This window comes from Taeniopygia guttata, chromosome 14 (genome assembly GCF_048771995.1).
Source record: "Taeniopygia guttata chromosome 14, bTaeGut7.mat, whole genome shotgun sequence".
Taxonomy (NCBI): domain Eukaryota; kingdom Metazoa; phylum Chordata; class Aves; order Passeriformes; family Estrildidae; genus Taeniopygia; species Taeniopygia guttata.
The window spans coordinates 14555033-14571651 of record NC_133039.1 but is presented as its reverse complement, the minus strand read 5'-3'; the positions used below and the strand labels follow the sequence as shown (position 1 = coordinate 14571651).

At 51.0% G+C, this 16619-nt stretch overlaps 1 protein-coding gene across 6 annotated transcripts in view; it reads right to left on the bottom strand.

Annotated features, from left to right (window-relative positions):
* RAB11FIP3 (RAB11 family interacting protein 3) overlaps window positions 1-16619 on the bottom strand; it is an 81397-nt gene that overhangs the window by 38861 nt on the left and 25917 nt on the right. For 2 of the 6 annotated variants that reach the window (XM_072935606.1, XM_030284926.4), the window contains one exon: window positions 973-1064. In XM_072935606.1, the coding sequence (XP_072791707.1) occupies window positions 973-1064 (92 nt within the window). Of the gene's footprint in view, window positions 1-972; window positions 1065-1225; window positions 1404-15084; window positions 15227-15250; window positions 15380-16619 lie in introns of those variants that run through there. The other 4 variants (XM_030284930.4, XM_072935604.1, XM_030284927.4 and 1 more) reach the window with 4 other exon arrangements.

Here is a 16619-nt window from a genome sequence, read left to right as displayed (position 1 = left end):
GCAGATACAAAGCAGGTCGAGAGTCTCATTGCCAGAAACAAGTAATGTGATAAAAATCACAAAGAATCAAAATATCCTGAGTGGAAAGGGATCCTCAAGGATCAGAACCCAACCCTGGTCCTGCACACCACAACTCCAAAAATATCCAGGCTACCACGACACAGGTGTCACACCCCTGAAGTGTAAGTTTGGAAAAGAAAAAGCACAGGGGAGTGATTCAGTCCCCACGTGGGACCCAGCCATCCCTTTACTCCCAAGGCTCCTGCAGCACCTCCTGCTCCAGGCTGGAAGGCACAGAGCAGGAATGGGTAAAGACTTCCAAGCCAAGCCCAAAACCCCCAGGCACAGACAAGAGGTCTGTCCTTTCCAGCTGGGAACAGCAGGATCACTGCTGCAATGTGCCCCTGTGGTAAGGAATGCAGGAGGAAACCAAGCCATGGAGGCTTTAACTAGAGGAAAACAACCCAAAACAGAGAAACAGCCTTCATCAAGCCTAAGAATAGAGAGAAAATGTCAATTTTTGTCCTCTGCTCTGCCTTTTATTGGTCAAACAGCACCAAATGTCAACGTCCCACTGCTCTGCTGTGCCTCTCAGGTAGGCTCCTGGCTGGTACATCTCAAAACCAAGCTCAGGTTTTCCAGGCTCAGAAACTCCAGCAGGAACACAAACCCAAGAGCACCAGGTCCCCTTCCCATGTCACCGTGTTTCACCACAGAAGGGGCTCCCTTTCTACCCAGGGCACCGTGCTCTGCTCTTTCCATTTTATCAACACCAATTTTAACTTAAACAGCACCAAATGCTTGGTGCAGGTTCTCTGGGCCCATCACCCAGAGACTGAATTTATCCTTACATGTTAAGCATCCCTGAGCCCTGTCACAGCAAACTCCTCTCTCCCCAGGTAGAGCCTCCATGCCCAAATCCCACTCCACGTGCAGCCAACATTTATGGGAACGAACAGAGCTCATACTTGCCTCAAACGTGACGAAGTCATCAAACTCATCGGGGCAGGCCGGGGCTTCCTCCTCGGGGGTATATCCCATATCATACAGCTGGCTGTCAGGGTCTGCACGGGGAAAAAAACACACAGCTGCAATCACCCAGAGCGAAACCTGCACCCTCACACCCAGGGTGGGTTTTTGGGAGACGTGGCAGCGGTGGGACAGAACTTGCAGCCCTCAGGAAGGGCTGCAGCAGGGCTGAGGGCATGGCAGGGCTTCCACAAACCTTCCGAGGGAGGCTCCTTGCTGCTCCAGTGGGGTCAGCTCCTGGATTCACCCCTACCCCTCCACTCCCTTCCCCATCTCCGTTCCCTGCATCCTTTAACTCCTCTCGCAGCAGGCTTTAATCCCGCTGTGGGCAGGGAGCGCCTGGGATGTGTGTGTGACAGCCAAGCGCCATGGGAACGGCAGGGAAGGCAGGCTGCAGCTCCGCTCCTCCTGCAGCCACACGCATGGGAGCATCCGCAGGGAAACGGGAGCTTTGCAGCGAGGGAGCCTCAAAATGAATTCCTGCTCCAGCCCTTCCAGCGAGGAAGGCGGCGAGAATTCCCCGTGCTCCCCAAAGCCCAATCCCAGATGCCAGGCTGGAGGAGCCGGATTGGGAGCGCTGCTGCAGTCCCAAAATAAACAGCAGGAGCAGGCTGGAGCCCACACGCCTCCGAGCTGCCATGGCTGCGCCACCGGGCCTGGCTGCTCCGAGGAACCGGGCCGTGCTCCCAGGGAATGGGATGTGGGGAGGGACAGGGGTCACTTTCTGTGCCCTCAGAGCCCATCCCAGGCCCCCCAAAGGGGCACACAGGTTGTCCTGCTGTGGCTGCCCTGATGGGACAGTGCCAGCCTCATCCAGAGGCACAGGCAGAGATCCCGCTCTGGGACCTTCTCCAGGTATCAAAAAAGGCCATTTTTCATTAAGGAATCACACTCTGGTCACTTCATACATCTGGTAAAAGGTCAAGGGTTTAGGGGTTGCTCAAGGCACTGGGGGTGCTCAGCCTGGAGAAGAGAAGGGTCCAGAGACACCTTCCAGTGCCTAAAGGGGCTCCAGGAGAGCTGGAGAGGGACTGGGGACAAGGCATGGAGGGACAGCACACAGGGAATGGCTCCCACTGCTAGAGGGCAGGGATGGATGGGATGTTGGGAAGGAATTGTTCCCTGTGAGGGTGGGGACACCCTGGCACAGGTGCCCAGAGCAGCTGTGGCTGCCCCTGGATCCCTGGCAGTGCCCAAGGCCAGGCTGGGCAGGGCTTGGAGCAGCCTGGGACACTGGGAGGTGTCTCTGCCCATGGAATGAAATGAATTTTACAGTCTCTTCCAACCCAAAGCATTGTGAGAATCTCTGATTAGGGCACAGGCCTGCAGCAACACCTCCCACCTAAACAGCATGCCCAGGGCCTCTCACTGACCATTAAATGCACACACAGGTGGGCACCCAGGAGATGCTGCACCACCAGGAGATACTGCAGCCAGCACCCTGAGGAGTTCCCTGCAGTGGGAGAAGCTGAACACATGGCACCAGGAAATGATCCCTGCCCTCACCTGGGCCTGGCTCCCAGGGTCAGGCTGTGAATCCACTCCAGGAATGACCCAAATTGCTTTTCCAGTGCCATACCCAACACTGTGCTCTAAAGGCTCAGGGCTGTAGGAAGGGAAAGGTGCCCTTGACCACAGCTTAGGCCCTCAGTATCCCACTGCTGTCCCACTGTGGCAGCAGCAGTGGTGCTGCTCCGAGCTCTCCTCCAGCTGCAAAGCCAGAGCAGGGCCCTGGGATGCAGCTGGAAGTGCTGCTGCTGCCTGCACCCTGCTCAGGGCAGGGCCACCTCCTGCTCTGACTGCTGGGGTAGCACAGGAGGATCTTGGACTCGATCACCTTGCAGGTCTTTCCCAGCCTCAATGATTCTACAGTCTGAAGATGGCATTGTGCCTCTCCTCAGTGTCCCTCTGTCCCCACCTGCACAGCTCCCCCCATGAACCTGAGCCTACAATCAGGAGTTTTCCCATTAATTATCCCTGGTGCTATCCTGGGATTTGAGCCTGGTGGCTGGCAGCAGGGAGGGGATGGGGACAGTGACCTGCTCACCTCAGTGGGTGCCACCAAGAGGAGCCTTTGCCCACATCTGGGGCAAAACTAAAACCAAACAGTGCTCCTGGAAGGCAACTTGTGTCACAGCACCTCTCCTGCCCACCAGCACACACAGGCAGTGGTCAGCTCCAGGCATCCCCACAGACCCTGCTGCACCCCACAGCAGCCCCTGGAACCACATCCCAAAGGCACAGGCTGCTCCCTTCTCCTTATTCCCTCATAATTTCTTTTCCTCCCCCTCCAAGTAGACATACAAACACTTCCTACTCTTCTACAGACACAGATAAGGATATTTATTCTCCTCATTCCTTCCAGAGGGGCTGGAAAAGGGAGGATTTGCAGGCAAGTGAAGGCTTCCCTTTGGAATCAGGGGTATGAAGCGTGGGCAGAGCACAGGCACAGGCAGCTCCTCCCATCCATCACCTGCTCCTGCCCAAGCCAGGGGTTCTGCAGCCTTCCCAGCCCTTCAGGGAATGAACATGCTGGGCATCAATGGGATCCTTGTTGCTCCATCTGTGTGCAGGGAGCCCAGCCCAAACAGGGTGTCTCTGTGCACCATGAGTTTATTTTCACAGCAAATTCCAGTGTAAAAATTCAGGAAAGGCCACCTGAGAGGTCACCTGCACACTCGTGGTGGCATGGCCAGAACAAGCCATGCCCAGGAGCCAGCACTCCATGTTTCCACCTCCCCACACGTCACAGAGAGCAAAGACAAACAGCACCACAAACAAAGGTTGATTTTTCTGCTGGATTCATTCCCTCCCCCTCCAAAAAAAGCCATATGGTGCTTTGTGTATAGGGAGAGTTGCCATGGAGAGCCTGCAAATCTGCCAGCACAATAGCCTGCATTAAGCTTGCAAATTCCTGCCCAAAAGAGCCAAAAATACCTGGGAGCCAAAAAATTGGAGGCCTTCGTGTGGAGTGGCACTTCCCATGTGGACATCACTGTCCCCAGGTGCAGAGGGAACCACTGGTGACAGCTGGAGGGGTTTGCTCCCCCCACACCAGGCACAGAGCCAGGGATGGCTGTGGGCCACCAGCAGCAGCACTCAGTAGCCCCAGCCTGTGGCACAGGCTGAGCTCACACTCTCATGTTCCCTCTGCTCTCCACCCTGGACATTAAAGTCAAGTCCCAGCTGGCCCCTGCTCTGCTTCACATGCCCTTCTCCCTGCCCCTCACAGCACAAAGAGCCTTTCCTTGCTCACACCCATCCCTGATTTCCTTTATCCTCCCCCAGTGAGAGCTGATGTGGTCACAACACCCGGGGTCACCTCTGCCCCACTCTGCTCAAACCCAAACGTTTACCCAGGATTGGGGGTGGCATCAGGGACTGCCTTTTGTCCTCTGAGTGTCCATGACCAGCTTCTCCTGCACCTTCAGCTCTATCCATCACTCCCACTGCCAGGTCTGTCACATTTATAAACATCCAAAAACCCTGAAGGTAAAAATCAGGCTCTGAGAGACCTTCCAGGCAGTTTTACTGCTAAACCACCACAGAATCATGGAATCATTCAGGCTGGAAAAGCCCTCTAAGGTCATCAAGTCCAACTGCTCTCCCAGCACTGCCAAGGCCACCACTAACCCATGTCCCCAAGTGCCACATCACACAGCTTTTAAATCCCCCCAGGGATGGGGACTCCATCACTGCCCTGGGCAGCAGCTGTGCCTGTGCCTGAAGGAATTTTCCCAATATCCACCCTAAACCTCCCCTGGCACAATTTGAGGCCGTTCCCTATTGTCCTGTCACTGAAAACCACCATTTAAAAGCCTTGTGGATGTGGCACTTGAGGACATGGGTCACTGGTGGCCTTGGCAGGCCTGGAGGAATGGTTGGTCTCAATCATCTCAGAGGGCTTTCCCAACCTGAATAATTCCATGGGCTCTCCATAGGGGTGGATGAGACCTCTTCCCACATCTTGCTGAGCTTCAGAGCTCTCAGATCTGCCAGAGTCACCTGGGCTCTCCCAGGAACCCTCAGGAACAGCAGTTCTGGGATAAGGCTCCTGAAATAGATTCTAAAAACTGCTTCCAGAAGGCAGGATCACAGTGAAAAGGCACCTTGAGTGAAGGGCTGTGGGTACAGCAGTGACACATGGGTCACACAGAGACAGTTTTATCAGCTTCATATAGGAGTGACCTAGAAAAAGAGCCTTTCAGGAGCATTTCAGTCATCTACCAACACACTGTACACACTGCTGCCAGCCACAGAGCCCCCAACTCCGAGTGATTCCAACAGGATGGATTCTGTGAGCTCACAGACCTGCACTGTTCAGTGTGGGAGCAAGGCCTGGAACCTCCCTGAATGGCACAGAATAAAACAGCCCCAGAAAGGAGCAGGACGAAGTTCTGGTAGGCTTAAGGAAGAAAAAATTATATAAATCCAGCTCCCTTACTGGGAATGCTGCTGGAAAACAAGAGACACACAGCCAAGGATTTAAAATTTGCAAGAATTCAGGAAGATGCTGTAGAGGGGAAGCCACTATCCAGCATTTGAAGAGGAGGCTCAGAGGTGACTTTATTGCTCTGTACAGCTCCTGAAGGGAGGTGCAGACAGGTGGGGTTGGTCTGTTCCACCAGGCAGCACTGACAGAACCAGAGGACACAGCCTCAGCTACGTCAGGGAAGGTTTAGGTTGGGTATTAGGAAAAAAATTTTCACCAAAATAATAATAAATTCTGGAATTTATTATTTAAAGACTGGAATTGTCTTCCCAGGGAGGTGGTGGAATCACCATCTCTGGATGTGTTTAAAAAAAGACTGGACATGGCACTTGGTGCTATAGTCCAGTTGAGGTGTCAGGGCATAGGTTGGACTTGATGATCTCAGAGGTCTCTTCCAACCTCATTATTCTGTGATTCTGATTTCCAGAGGCAGCTCAGGGTCTGGTGTGATCCCTGTGGGATAAAGCCAGCACCAATCCCACCCACCCACCTTTTTCTTGCCCAGCGTGGCCCAGGAGTACATTTATAATCTGATGCTCCCATCAAAGTGCAGCTTTCTGCTCCATGCTTCCCCTGGAGATGGGCCAAGGAGCAGGAGCACTTACTGCAAACTATCATTTCCCAAAAATGCCCCAGGGGAGGGAGCAAAGGCAGCCCAGGCTCCCGGGGAGGCAGTGCAGAAGGAAGGTTGCTTACACAAGCCTGGCTAATGCTATTCAGCAGTCCCTCATTTCCTGAGCATCCCCCTCACTGAGCAGGGCTCATCACACATTCCCTCTGATCCCCTTCCCATGCACAGGCCCTGCAGCCTCCTCCAGACACAGCATGGAAAGGAATTCCCTCCAGGACATGTGTCCTTTGGAGGCACAAACCCAGCTGCCCTCCCTTCATCCAGAGGCCTGGGGAGCATCTGCCCCAGAGACAGAGCAGGGGCAGCCCTGGCACCTGGAATTTGTGCTGACTTTAACACCTGGAATCTGTGCTGAGTTTAACACCTGGAAGCTGTGCTGAGTTGAGTTTAACACCTGGAATTCGTGCTGAGTTGAGTTTAACATGTGGAATTTGTGCTGAGTTTAACACCTGGAATTTCTGCTGAGTTTAACACCTGGAATCTGTGCTGAGTTTAACACCTGAAATTCGTGCTGAGTTGAGTTTAACACCTGGAATCTGTGCTGAGTTGAGTTTAACACGTGGAATTTGTGCAGAGTTTAACACATAGAATTTGTGCTGAGTTGAGTTTAACACATGGAATTTCTGCTGAGTTGAGTTTAACACCTGGAATTCGTGCTGAATTGAGTTTAACACCTGGAATTTGTGCTGAGTTGAGTTTAACACTTGGAATTTCTGCTGAGTTTAACACCTGGAAGCTGTGCCGAGTTGAGCTTAATACATGGAATTTCTGCTGAGTTGAGTTTAACACCTGAAATTCGTGCTGAGTTGAGTTTAACACCTGGAATCTGTGCAGAGTTTAACACATAGAATCTGTGCTGAGTTGAGTTTAACACTTGGAATTTCTGCTGTGTTGAGTTTAACACCTGAAATTCGTGCTGAGTTGAGTTTAACACCTGAAATTTGTGCTGAGTTGAGTTTAACACCTGGAATTTGTGCTGAGTTGAGTTTAACATATGGAATTCGTGCTGAGTTGAGTTTAACACCTGGAATTTCTGCTGAGTTTAACACCTGGAAGCTGTGCTGAGTTGAGTTTAACACCTGGAATTTGTGCAGAGTTTAACACATGGAATTTGTGCTGAGTTAAGTTTAACACCTGGAATTTCTGCTGAGTTGAGTTTAACACCTGAAATTCATGCTGAGTTGAGTTTAACACCTGAAATTCGTGCTGAGTTGAGTTTAACACCTGGATTTTGTGTTGAGTTGAGTTTAACACATGGAATTCATGCTGAGTTGAGTTTAACACATAGAATTTGTGCTGAGTCAAGTTTAACACCTGGAATCTGTGCTGAGTTTAACACACAGGGTCTCATTTTTAACTCCCAGCCATCTGAGTGGTCTTTTCAGAGTGTGCCAGTCACCAGGACCAGCTCAGATTCCTGCAGGCTTGTGCAGGAACAAAGGCTCACTGCTGGAGGTGTGGGAAATGAGGTGCTGCCTGGGGCCAACAGAAAGTGGCTTAGAGCCACTTTGTGATGGAGAGACTGACCCTCCAAAATAGCACTTGTTGCTGCTGAGGAGACTTCCTGATGTCCTCCAGCTCCTTCACTCATCCCACTACCACATCTCTACACTTCTGGAAACTTTCAGACAGAGATCACAGAATCATGAAGGCTGGAAAAGCTCCAAGACTGAGCCCAACCATTAACCCAGCCCTGCAAAGTCACCACTACCCCATGTCCCTGCACTCCCTGCTCTGGGAAGGGACTGAGGCAGGACCTCTTGAAGGAGCTCATGGAACCAGCAGAACATCCCAAGTCAGCTTCCAGGAGCACATCTCCTGTCAAGGGTTTGAGAACCCGACAATCTATAGATACCTTATCTTTATATCTTTATATATTTTCTTTTTTTTTCTATTTTATATTTATATATTATAAATAGATAAAAATATTTTATATATTATGTTATAGATTTTATCTTTAGCTTTTTATCTTTATCTTTATCTTATCTTTATATAAGATTCTCACACAAGCAAAATAAAATTAAAGATAACCCTGACTCAGGAGCTCAAATGGACCAGAGGTAGTGACACCCCAAATAACACAAGCAGAAACCAGGCAGCTCACAGGCAGGGACTGACTGGATGCCTCCATTCCATCCTTCAGCCTTCCAGCTCAAAGCTCCCACATGGAGAAATGAGGATAAGACTTAAACCCAGTTCAACCCTCCCCAGCTCAGAGCTTCCAACCCCGGGCCCAGGAAATGCTCACAATGTTCTTACCCACAGGCATGGCAGAATTTCATTTTCAAAGCAATGCCTGAGTGGGCCCAGGCACAGCTTCCAGACCCACGAGGATTAAAGGGAACACTTTTAACACCTACAGCACTTCTACCAGCTTGGATGATGGAAGCTTTCCAAGCTGATGGAGCTTGGAAAAGAGGATCATGAATATTGAATATTGGGATATTCAGGCCAAAAACTGACCACAATTAATGCCAAGCCTCTCCAAAGCTGTTACTGAGCCCTGGGGAGTGGTTTGGATCAGAACCACCCATGGGCCTCTGGAAAAGACAGGAGAGCTGTGAGCCTGGGCAGGCACTACAGACACCCCCTGTGCCAGCCTAGGCTCCAACCTCAACAACAGAGCTGCAAAATCACCAATGAAAATTATTTATGAAGTTATTTATAAAGCCTCTGACCTCAGATTCACCCTCTGGGTCCTGACCAGAACCCAGCCTGGGTTCGGGGCAAACTGGAGACAGAAAATACATAAGAGGAGAGGCACTAAACTAATCTGCAGGAAGAATTCTCCCCAAGGTGGTGTTCCACAGTTCTGAGCCATGTCTTGGAAATTATGATTGTGCTGCTCAAAAATGTTCTGTGTGTTACAGGGAGGGTTGAGCAACCCCTGTGCTCTCCTGCTGCTTGGCCATAGTAGAGCAGTTTGGAGTCCTCCAGTCCTTCCCAGTCCTCCAAAATCCCCTAAAAGCTATGCAGAGTAACAGGAAAATGCTCCTGAAGGTGCATGTTTGAATCCCCTTCCCTGTTTGTACCCCTAACTCCAACACTGCCAGAAGAAAATCCCGTGGAAGCAGAGCCAAACCATGTGCCACCAGTCACTGGAGGAGAGGGGAGAGGCATTCTTTCAAGTGCTTGTGCTCCAGCTGGCTTCTGGATAGGAAACATCACCCAAAATAAAACAAAATCATAGAGGGGGGTGCTGTAAAATTGGGGTTTAATCCTTTTTCCAGCCATTATCTGTGCCTGAGCCCTCCCCTGCAGGGCCTTTTCAGAGTATGAGGGCTCCAGGAAGGCATGGAGGGGCTGAGAGGTGACAAGCAGAATTGCTCAGGTTGGAGAAGACCTCCAAGATCATCAATTCCAAACATGGAAACAGGGTCCAAACAAGCCATTGCCCACCCTCATCAGGGGTGTTTTTATTAGGAGCTGTCACATCATCTCTGCTGAGCTCTCTGCAATTATTAACTACATTAATAAAAATTCCTATTGTCTTGTTAACAGGAGTCGTTCCTGTTCTAAAGAGGAATAAACTGCCAGTGATTTACAGGAGCAGTTTGGACTGTAAGAGCTTGGAAAAGAGGATCATTAAAGAAAAAGACATTGAGGGACACAGGGACCAGGCCAGGAGGGGACACAGCCTGGGACAGGCAGAATGGAAGTGAGATAATGTGAGTTGTGCTCAGCTAGAACACTGGAGAATTGGGAAAACTGTTTTTTCCCAGTGTGTGGATGCCCACTGGAACCATCTCACCCGCTGCTCACCCACCCAGCTGCTTCCCAGTCATTCCTGATTTCCAGGAAATCCTCATCGCATGCAGCCTCTCCTGTCCAAGGAAACGCTCTGGAGAAAAAAGCTTTTGCCACATCAACCTGTCAGGGTGGCACAGGGGTGCCAGCTCACCCAGGTGCAGTCCCAGGCTGCAGGGAGGAGCAGAAATCCTGGCTGAGTAATTATCCCTTTGTTAATAACTCCGGACTGACTGGATTCCTCAGGAGAAAGGAGCTGACAGCTCTGCAGGGCGCTGGGCTCCTTTCCTCCCCAAACTGAGCCAAGGCATCTCCTGAGCCCTGTCCAGGTGCTCCTGCTCAGGAGGAAGGACACATTCCCCACCTTCCCGGGCTGCTCTGAGCATTGACAGCCCCTCACTCTGACCTAACATCCACACCTGAGACAGCAGAACAGGCAGGACAGAAACCACTCCCCACACCTGTCGGAATCTGTGGGTATTGATGATTCTGAGATTGTAGAAAGTCTCTGTCTGTCAGCCCCACTGCCAAAGCAGAAGCCATAATTCGTCTGTGCTGGTTTCAAGGGTGTTTATTCTGTTTATCTCTAACATGTTCTGCTGCCCTGCCGCAGCTCTGTCCTGCAGGGCAGCGTGTGGGGCTCTGCCCTCAGTGGGATGGTACAAACATTATATACCAGAAACTACCTGTGCTGGATTTACAATAACGTGCCAATATCTGTCACCTACGTTGAACAGTGTGTCCCCAGCCTAAACCAATAGAAAAATGCCAACATCACCAAGAACATGGAGGTAAGGAAGAAGAAGGAGGAAGAACAGGATCAGGCCCACTTTCCTCCATCTTAGAACTCCTGACCCCCCTGTACAAAGTAAAACCCCCCTGTACAGGTACTAAAACCCCCTTGTACAATACTAAAAAATTTTTCCCTCTAATTTGTGACTACTTTTACTATACCATCTAACCCTCTGTGACTGCTTGTTCCACCTTCAAAGTTGGTAATTCATTCCATGGTTCAAACTCAAGATCACAGCTGTTTTCAGCTGCTTGCCAGGGTCTAAAATGCTTTTGACCAAGGCCTGGAACCTCTGAAAATGTCTGAGGGACATTTTGAGTTCCGACAAACATCCACACCTGAGACAGCAGAACAGGCAGGACAGAAACCACTCCCCACACCCACCCAGCCCAGCCCAGCCCAGCCCAGCCCAGCCCATCTCCTCCCACGCACTCCCCAAACCCCAAGCCCGACTCCCAAAAGCATTCCCAGCACCAGATGTGGAGGAAAACAGCACAGCCCAGAAAGGGAATCCTGCAATGGAGAAACAGAGGCAGCAGATGCAAGAGGAGAAATGTTATTTAACAGAACCTGCCTCTCTATTCTCTTTAGTCATCATCTCCAGAGAAGAGCATGCTAATGTTATAGATACATATTATAATATTGGCTCTATGCAAATATTAAAGTGGATTTTATATGTGTAATGTTAAAGTAACTTTGTTATAAAGATATAGGTTTTATTTCTGTTGTTAATTAAGCTTAGACATAGTAGTGAAATAGCTGATATAAGTATGTTTGTGTTAAAATGCCTGCTTGAGTGGGATAACACCCAATGAACACAGGATGGGGACACCTGTACAGATCTACCAACTATCAGCACTCAATATCTGAAGACAGAGTGGACCAAGGCCCAAAAACTGGATGTGATAAGAATGGACTAAAACCACAACCAAGGAATCTGCATGCTCTAGAAAGGTGGATCCAAGGAGCAGCCATGCTAAACAGTTCTTGGAACATGTAAACTAGTTCAGGGAAAAGTTTCCTATGCATAAGGGTCTATGGATATACAACAGGCTGATGTAATGAAAAGGTATTAAAGGGGTGTCCCCAAAGGTATCAGGGTGCTCTTGGCTGAGTGCCCAGATGTTCCTGGCCATAACAATCTTCCCTCTATGGTCCTTGGCTCCTATTGTCCTTCATTAAACTTTTTACATTTTCACAGGAGAGTGAACATGGTTTTCACACTAAGAACTGCTCCTAAGCTCCAATAAAGCATTGCTCCCTGTTTTCATCTTCCTGGGAAAACAGGTAGTCCCTGCAGTGGGTTTTATCCTCATTTCCCAGAAAAATTTGTTTTCATTTGGGCATCAGATTTGTCTTTAGCAGGTTGGGTTATGAAGGCCACCACAGGTTTCTTTCACTTCAGGACACATGGAAGTCTCTCCACTCTGGAATTAGCTTTGATTTCCAGGAGCTCTGGCTACACAGCAATGCTTTTCCCTCCCAAGGAATGCTGAACAAACAATGATTCTTTGGGGATTTAATCCCAGCTTTGAACCAGAATTCCCTCAGAACTGGGGGTCTGTTTTGGACCTGTTACACTCCATGATGGTGACTGGACACAGCCAGATTTCTCAGGCATATGCTCCAAAGCAGGAATTCATAAAAGAGGTGAGCTTCCAAAAGAAGGAATTCTCAGAGGGGCAAAGATTCTGTCTTAGGTTGGAAGATGTAGCTGGGGGTGTGCATTCTGTTCCCATCTGTCAGAGCTGGGGCAGTTCTCTTCTGTTCATTGGGCAGTTTTTCTTTATCTCTTCCACAACCCATCCTCCCTGCAGGAGATCTCTTCTGTCCATGGCCAGTGAGTGTCCCTGCATGGCTGAGAAAATTCCATCATCCATGGGGAGAGGCTCTGCCCAGAGGGAGGAGCCAAGCATTCCTACCTGGATACAATCTGAGATTTTGGGACACCAGAACAGCCTTTTCCCACTGCATTCCCAGAGGAGCAGCTTTCTTCCCACTGCATTCCCAGAGGAGCAGCTTTCTTCTCACTGCATTCCCAGAGGAGCAGCTTTCTTCCCCCTGCATTCCCAGAGGAGCCCAGGCCCATCTCCCCCAGCCCTGGAGCTCCAGAGGAAAACTCCCCCCTTGTGCAGGATCCTGCTCCAGCAGAAGCACAGCTGGCACTGCAGGAGGGCTGAGCCACCCTGGGATGGGGCTGCTGCCACCTCCCTGACACACAGGGGGCCAGAGCATTTCTGACTCTGGCAGTGGGGTTTTTTTCGTGGTTTTACAATTGCATTTGTATTTTTAATTTTCCTGTTATTCCTATTCCCATATCTTTGTCTGAGAGCCCCTTAATTTCAAAATTATAATAATTCCAAGGGAGCTGGGTTACATTTTCCACTTCAAGGAAGGCTCCTGCCTTCCTTAGCAGACACCTGTCTGTTCAAACCAAGACATTCTCATGCCAATCTCCCATCCCTGGCCCCCAGAACCTTCCCAGCATTTTCCAGCAGTGTGTTTGAGCCATTCCTTGCTGCTCTCATCCCGGAGCTGCCTACAGACACAGCTCTCCCAACACTTCTGCGCCTCTCCCAAAAGTAGGTCAATGCAGTATGTCAGCTGCCAGGCTGCTTTTGGGAAGCACAGCTCCCTCTGAGGCACGGAGCACTGGGAGCACAGCAGCCTCTCCCCCTGTGTCACCCTTCACCCAGCTGCCACGCTGATGAATTCACTCCAAACAAGTGTTTATGGAAATCAAAAGAGAAATGCACCTGAAAAAACTGCTCTGCTGAGCCAGAAGTGCCCCTCCCATCAGCACCCGAGTCCTTGCCCTGGTATATTGTTATTAGATAAATCCATTAATGGTTGGAGTATTCTAAAGGACTTTTCCAACTTAAATAATTCTCTGTCTGTATTATAGCAGATTTAAAAGAGCTTGAGAACGGTGTGGTCTGTGCTTCCACTCCCAGCTGCCCCACAGCTCCTCTCTCCCAGCAATTGCTCCAGCTTCCAAGGGGAACAGAAAGTGACCCCTGTTCATCCAGGCCCCCAGCTCAGCCTGCCATGGGGAAGGGGCCTGCAGCCAGGATCTGCTGGATCCTGGGGGCTGCACAGCCAGAGAGAAAGTTCCCCCCACACACAGGAGCGTTTTGGGGCTCCTGGGAGCAGAAGAGGGACTTTTCTTCTCCCAGGACACTGGGGCTGGAGGAGAGGAGCATCCAGCTCAATGCCCCCACCCTGGGGCTGTACCTGTGTCCTGCTCCTCCCTGGCACAGCTTCCAGTTGGGCTGGATTCACACCTGCTTAATTCTCCTGCTGTTTGCATCTCTAGAGCATCAGCCCCTCACAGAGGGTCTCTGTGCCCTGGATACACCCAACCCTCCTGTCAGGAGAGGGATGGAGACAGACCCCAGGTCCTTGTGACCACAGAGCAGCCCAAAGCAGCTCAGCTCCATCCCTCACGCTCCTAATTCCCCATTCCCTGTGAGCATGGAGTTACAGACTCACCAGAATCCCAGAATTATTGAGTCTGGAAAGGCCTCTGAGATCATCAAGTCCAATCCGTGCCTGGTGCCCACCTTGTCACCAGGCCAGAGCACTGAGTGCCACATCCAGGCTTTCCTTGGACATCTCCAGGGATGGGGACTACAACACCCACCTGGGCAGCCCCTTCCCAGGCCTGGCCACCCCTTCTATGAGGGAATTCCTCCTGATGTCCAAACTGACCCTCCCCTAGCAGAGCTTGAGGCCATTCCCTGGGAGCAGAGCCCGACCCCACCTGTGTCCACCTTCCTGTCAGGGAGTTGTGGAGAGCCAGAAGGTGCCCCTGAGCCTCCTTTTCCCTGGGCTAAAGAACCCCAGTAAAGCCCTCACACATTTTTATGGACAGGCCCTGTATTTTTCAACACAACCCTCTAAGCACCACTATTTCAAGGGAAAAAAAATCCAAATTAATTCCGAGAAAGCCTTGGCTGCTCCTGTCCCTGGCAGAAGGGGGCACAGACAAGCACATGGACCCCAAACCTGACAGGCACAATCCTGGTGCCACAATCATCCTCCTGCACCACGGAGATGAGCAGACTCCCGAGCTCCCAAGAACAGCACGGGGATTATATTTTTTTCAAGCATCCATATAAATTTTAAAGAGCCATTTAAATCTCCACTCCTTTCAGGGGCAGAATTAACACTCATCTTCCTTAAGTCCTTATCCCCACCAGCAGTATGTATTGCACATCCATATGGATCTGCCAGAGCACAGCAAGATGCAAAGGCAAAAAAAAAAAAAGCGGAAGACATAATGAGAGCAATTTGGGGTTTATTCTCGCTCGTGAATCAATCTTGATTTCCCATTCATGGCAGCCCCCGTTCCCTGCACGCCAGCTGTACACAAAGAGGCATCTGTCCTACCTTCAGCCATCAAAGGAGCTGTGTCCCTGTGGATGGTGCTTCAGGCAGGGTTAGGAGCAGGCAGGAGCAGCGGGGAGGTCTCCACTGCAGCAGTGCTGCGTGAATCCAGGGATCAGCAGATCCCAGGGGAACGTAGGAAGTGCTCAGAGCGGTGCCAGATACTCACCGAGTTTAGTCAAACGTGCACACGAGCTCTGCTTCCATCTGCTGAGCCTTGGGCAAGGCTCTCCTTCTCAAAAGCAATGCCTGGAATATTCAGCTGGGCCTGGCCACCCCCTGTTGCAAACCCACTGCTCCTCCAGCAGCCAGGTGGGGCAGAGGATGCACAGAGACAGAAATAACTGCGGGATTGGGAGTGCAAGGGAATGCAAGCTTTGGCTTCTGGAATTATCCCTGGGCAAGGGAAGCTTTCCTTTTGCGTAGCAAAACCCATCTGCAATGCAGATCCTACAAAGGGGGGAAAAGCCTCCACACAAAGCAAACAGGGTTACCTTACGGGATATCCAACACCTTGGAATGCCCCCAGGAGCCAGAGGGATCTGGGTCACCAGGACAGCCAGCCTGGCTCTCCCAGCCCATCCCGAGCCTCCATGTGCTGCCCTGGCTGGCACTGAGTGGCTTTTGGGCACAGTGGGCTCCAAGGTGGCATCTGAGCACTCTCAGATCCCGAGGCACAGCCCGAGCAGTGGGAGAGGGAATGTGGAACACAACCTGCACGTGGGGTAACTCCATGGATCTGCTTTTGGGAGCTGATGTGCAGCTCCCTCCTCGCTCTAAGCCTTTAAGGTACTGTGGGAAAAACAGTAAAGGTGAGAAGCTCAGGGCTTCTAATTAAAATGGGTTTTTCTTTCAGTTTTGCCTGTTTGGTATTTGAAAAATGCCTAAAAATTGGTGGATCAGGTTCTGCCTCTCCTTACCATTTTTCCCACAAGGTGCAACATTCACATCCTTCATTCAGAGAAGGGCTGCATGGGTGCTTTCCTCCCTGGAAATTCCCAGCTGACACTCAGCTGCCAGGAGCTCACAATTTTTCTGGACAGGGTTGCAGAAACCCTGGGAATGCCCCCTGGGATCCTCCCAGGGATGCTCCCAGGACTGGAGAGTAGAAACCCTGGAAATGCCCCCTGAGATCCTCCCAGGGATGCTCCCGGGATGGGGACTGAAGAGCTGCAGCCCCACAAAAGCTCATTCAGCTCCAGTGAGGAAAGGTGTGGTGCTCCCACCCAGCTCGGGGCAGAGCCACAGCCTGACCCTCAGCCCTGTATTTGCCACTCAGCATCCTGCCCTGCCTGCTCCAGCTTCCCAGCTCCAGGCTTTTCCCTCCAGCCAGCCTTTGGAAGAGCCTCTGGAGAGCTGAAGGTGCTCCTCCTGCTCCAAGCCTCTCACTCAGCCCCTGGAGCATCTTTCCCTTGGCTCAGTGGATTTGTGATCCAGCTCCTCCAAAGCTGGCACTGCCAGAGGTCTCCCAGGTCTTCCTCCTTGCAAACAGGAACTCTCTTAGGGCTTCCAGGTTTGGGTGTTGGTTTTTGAGCTGG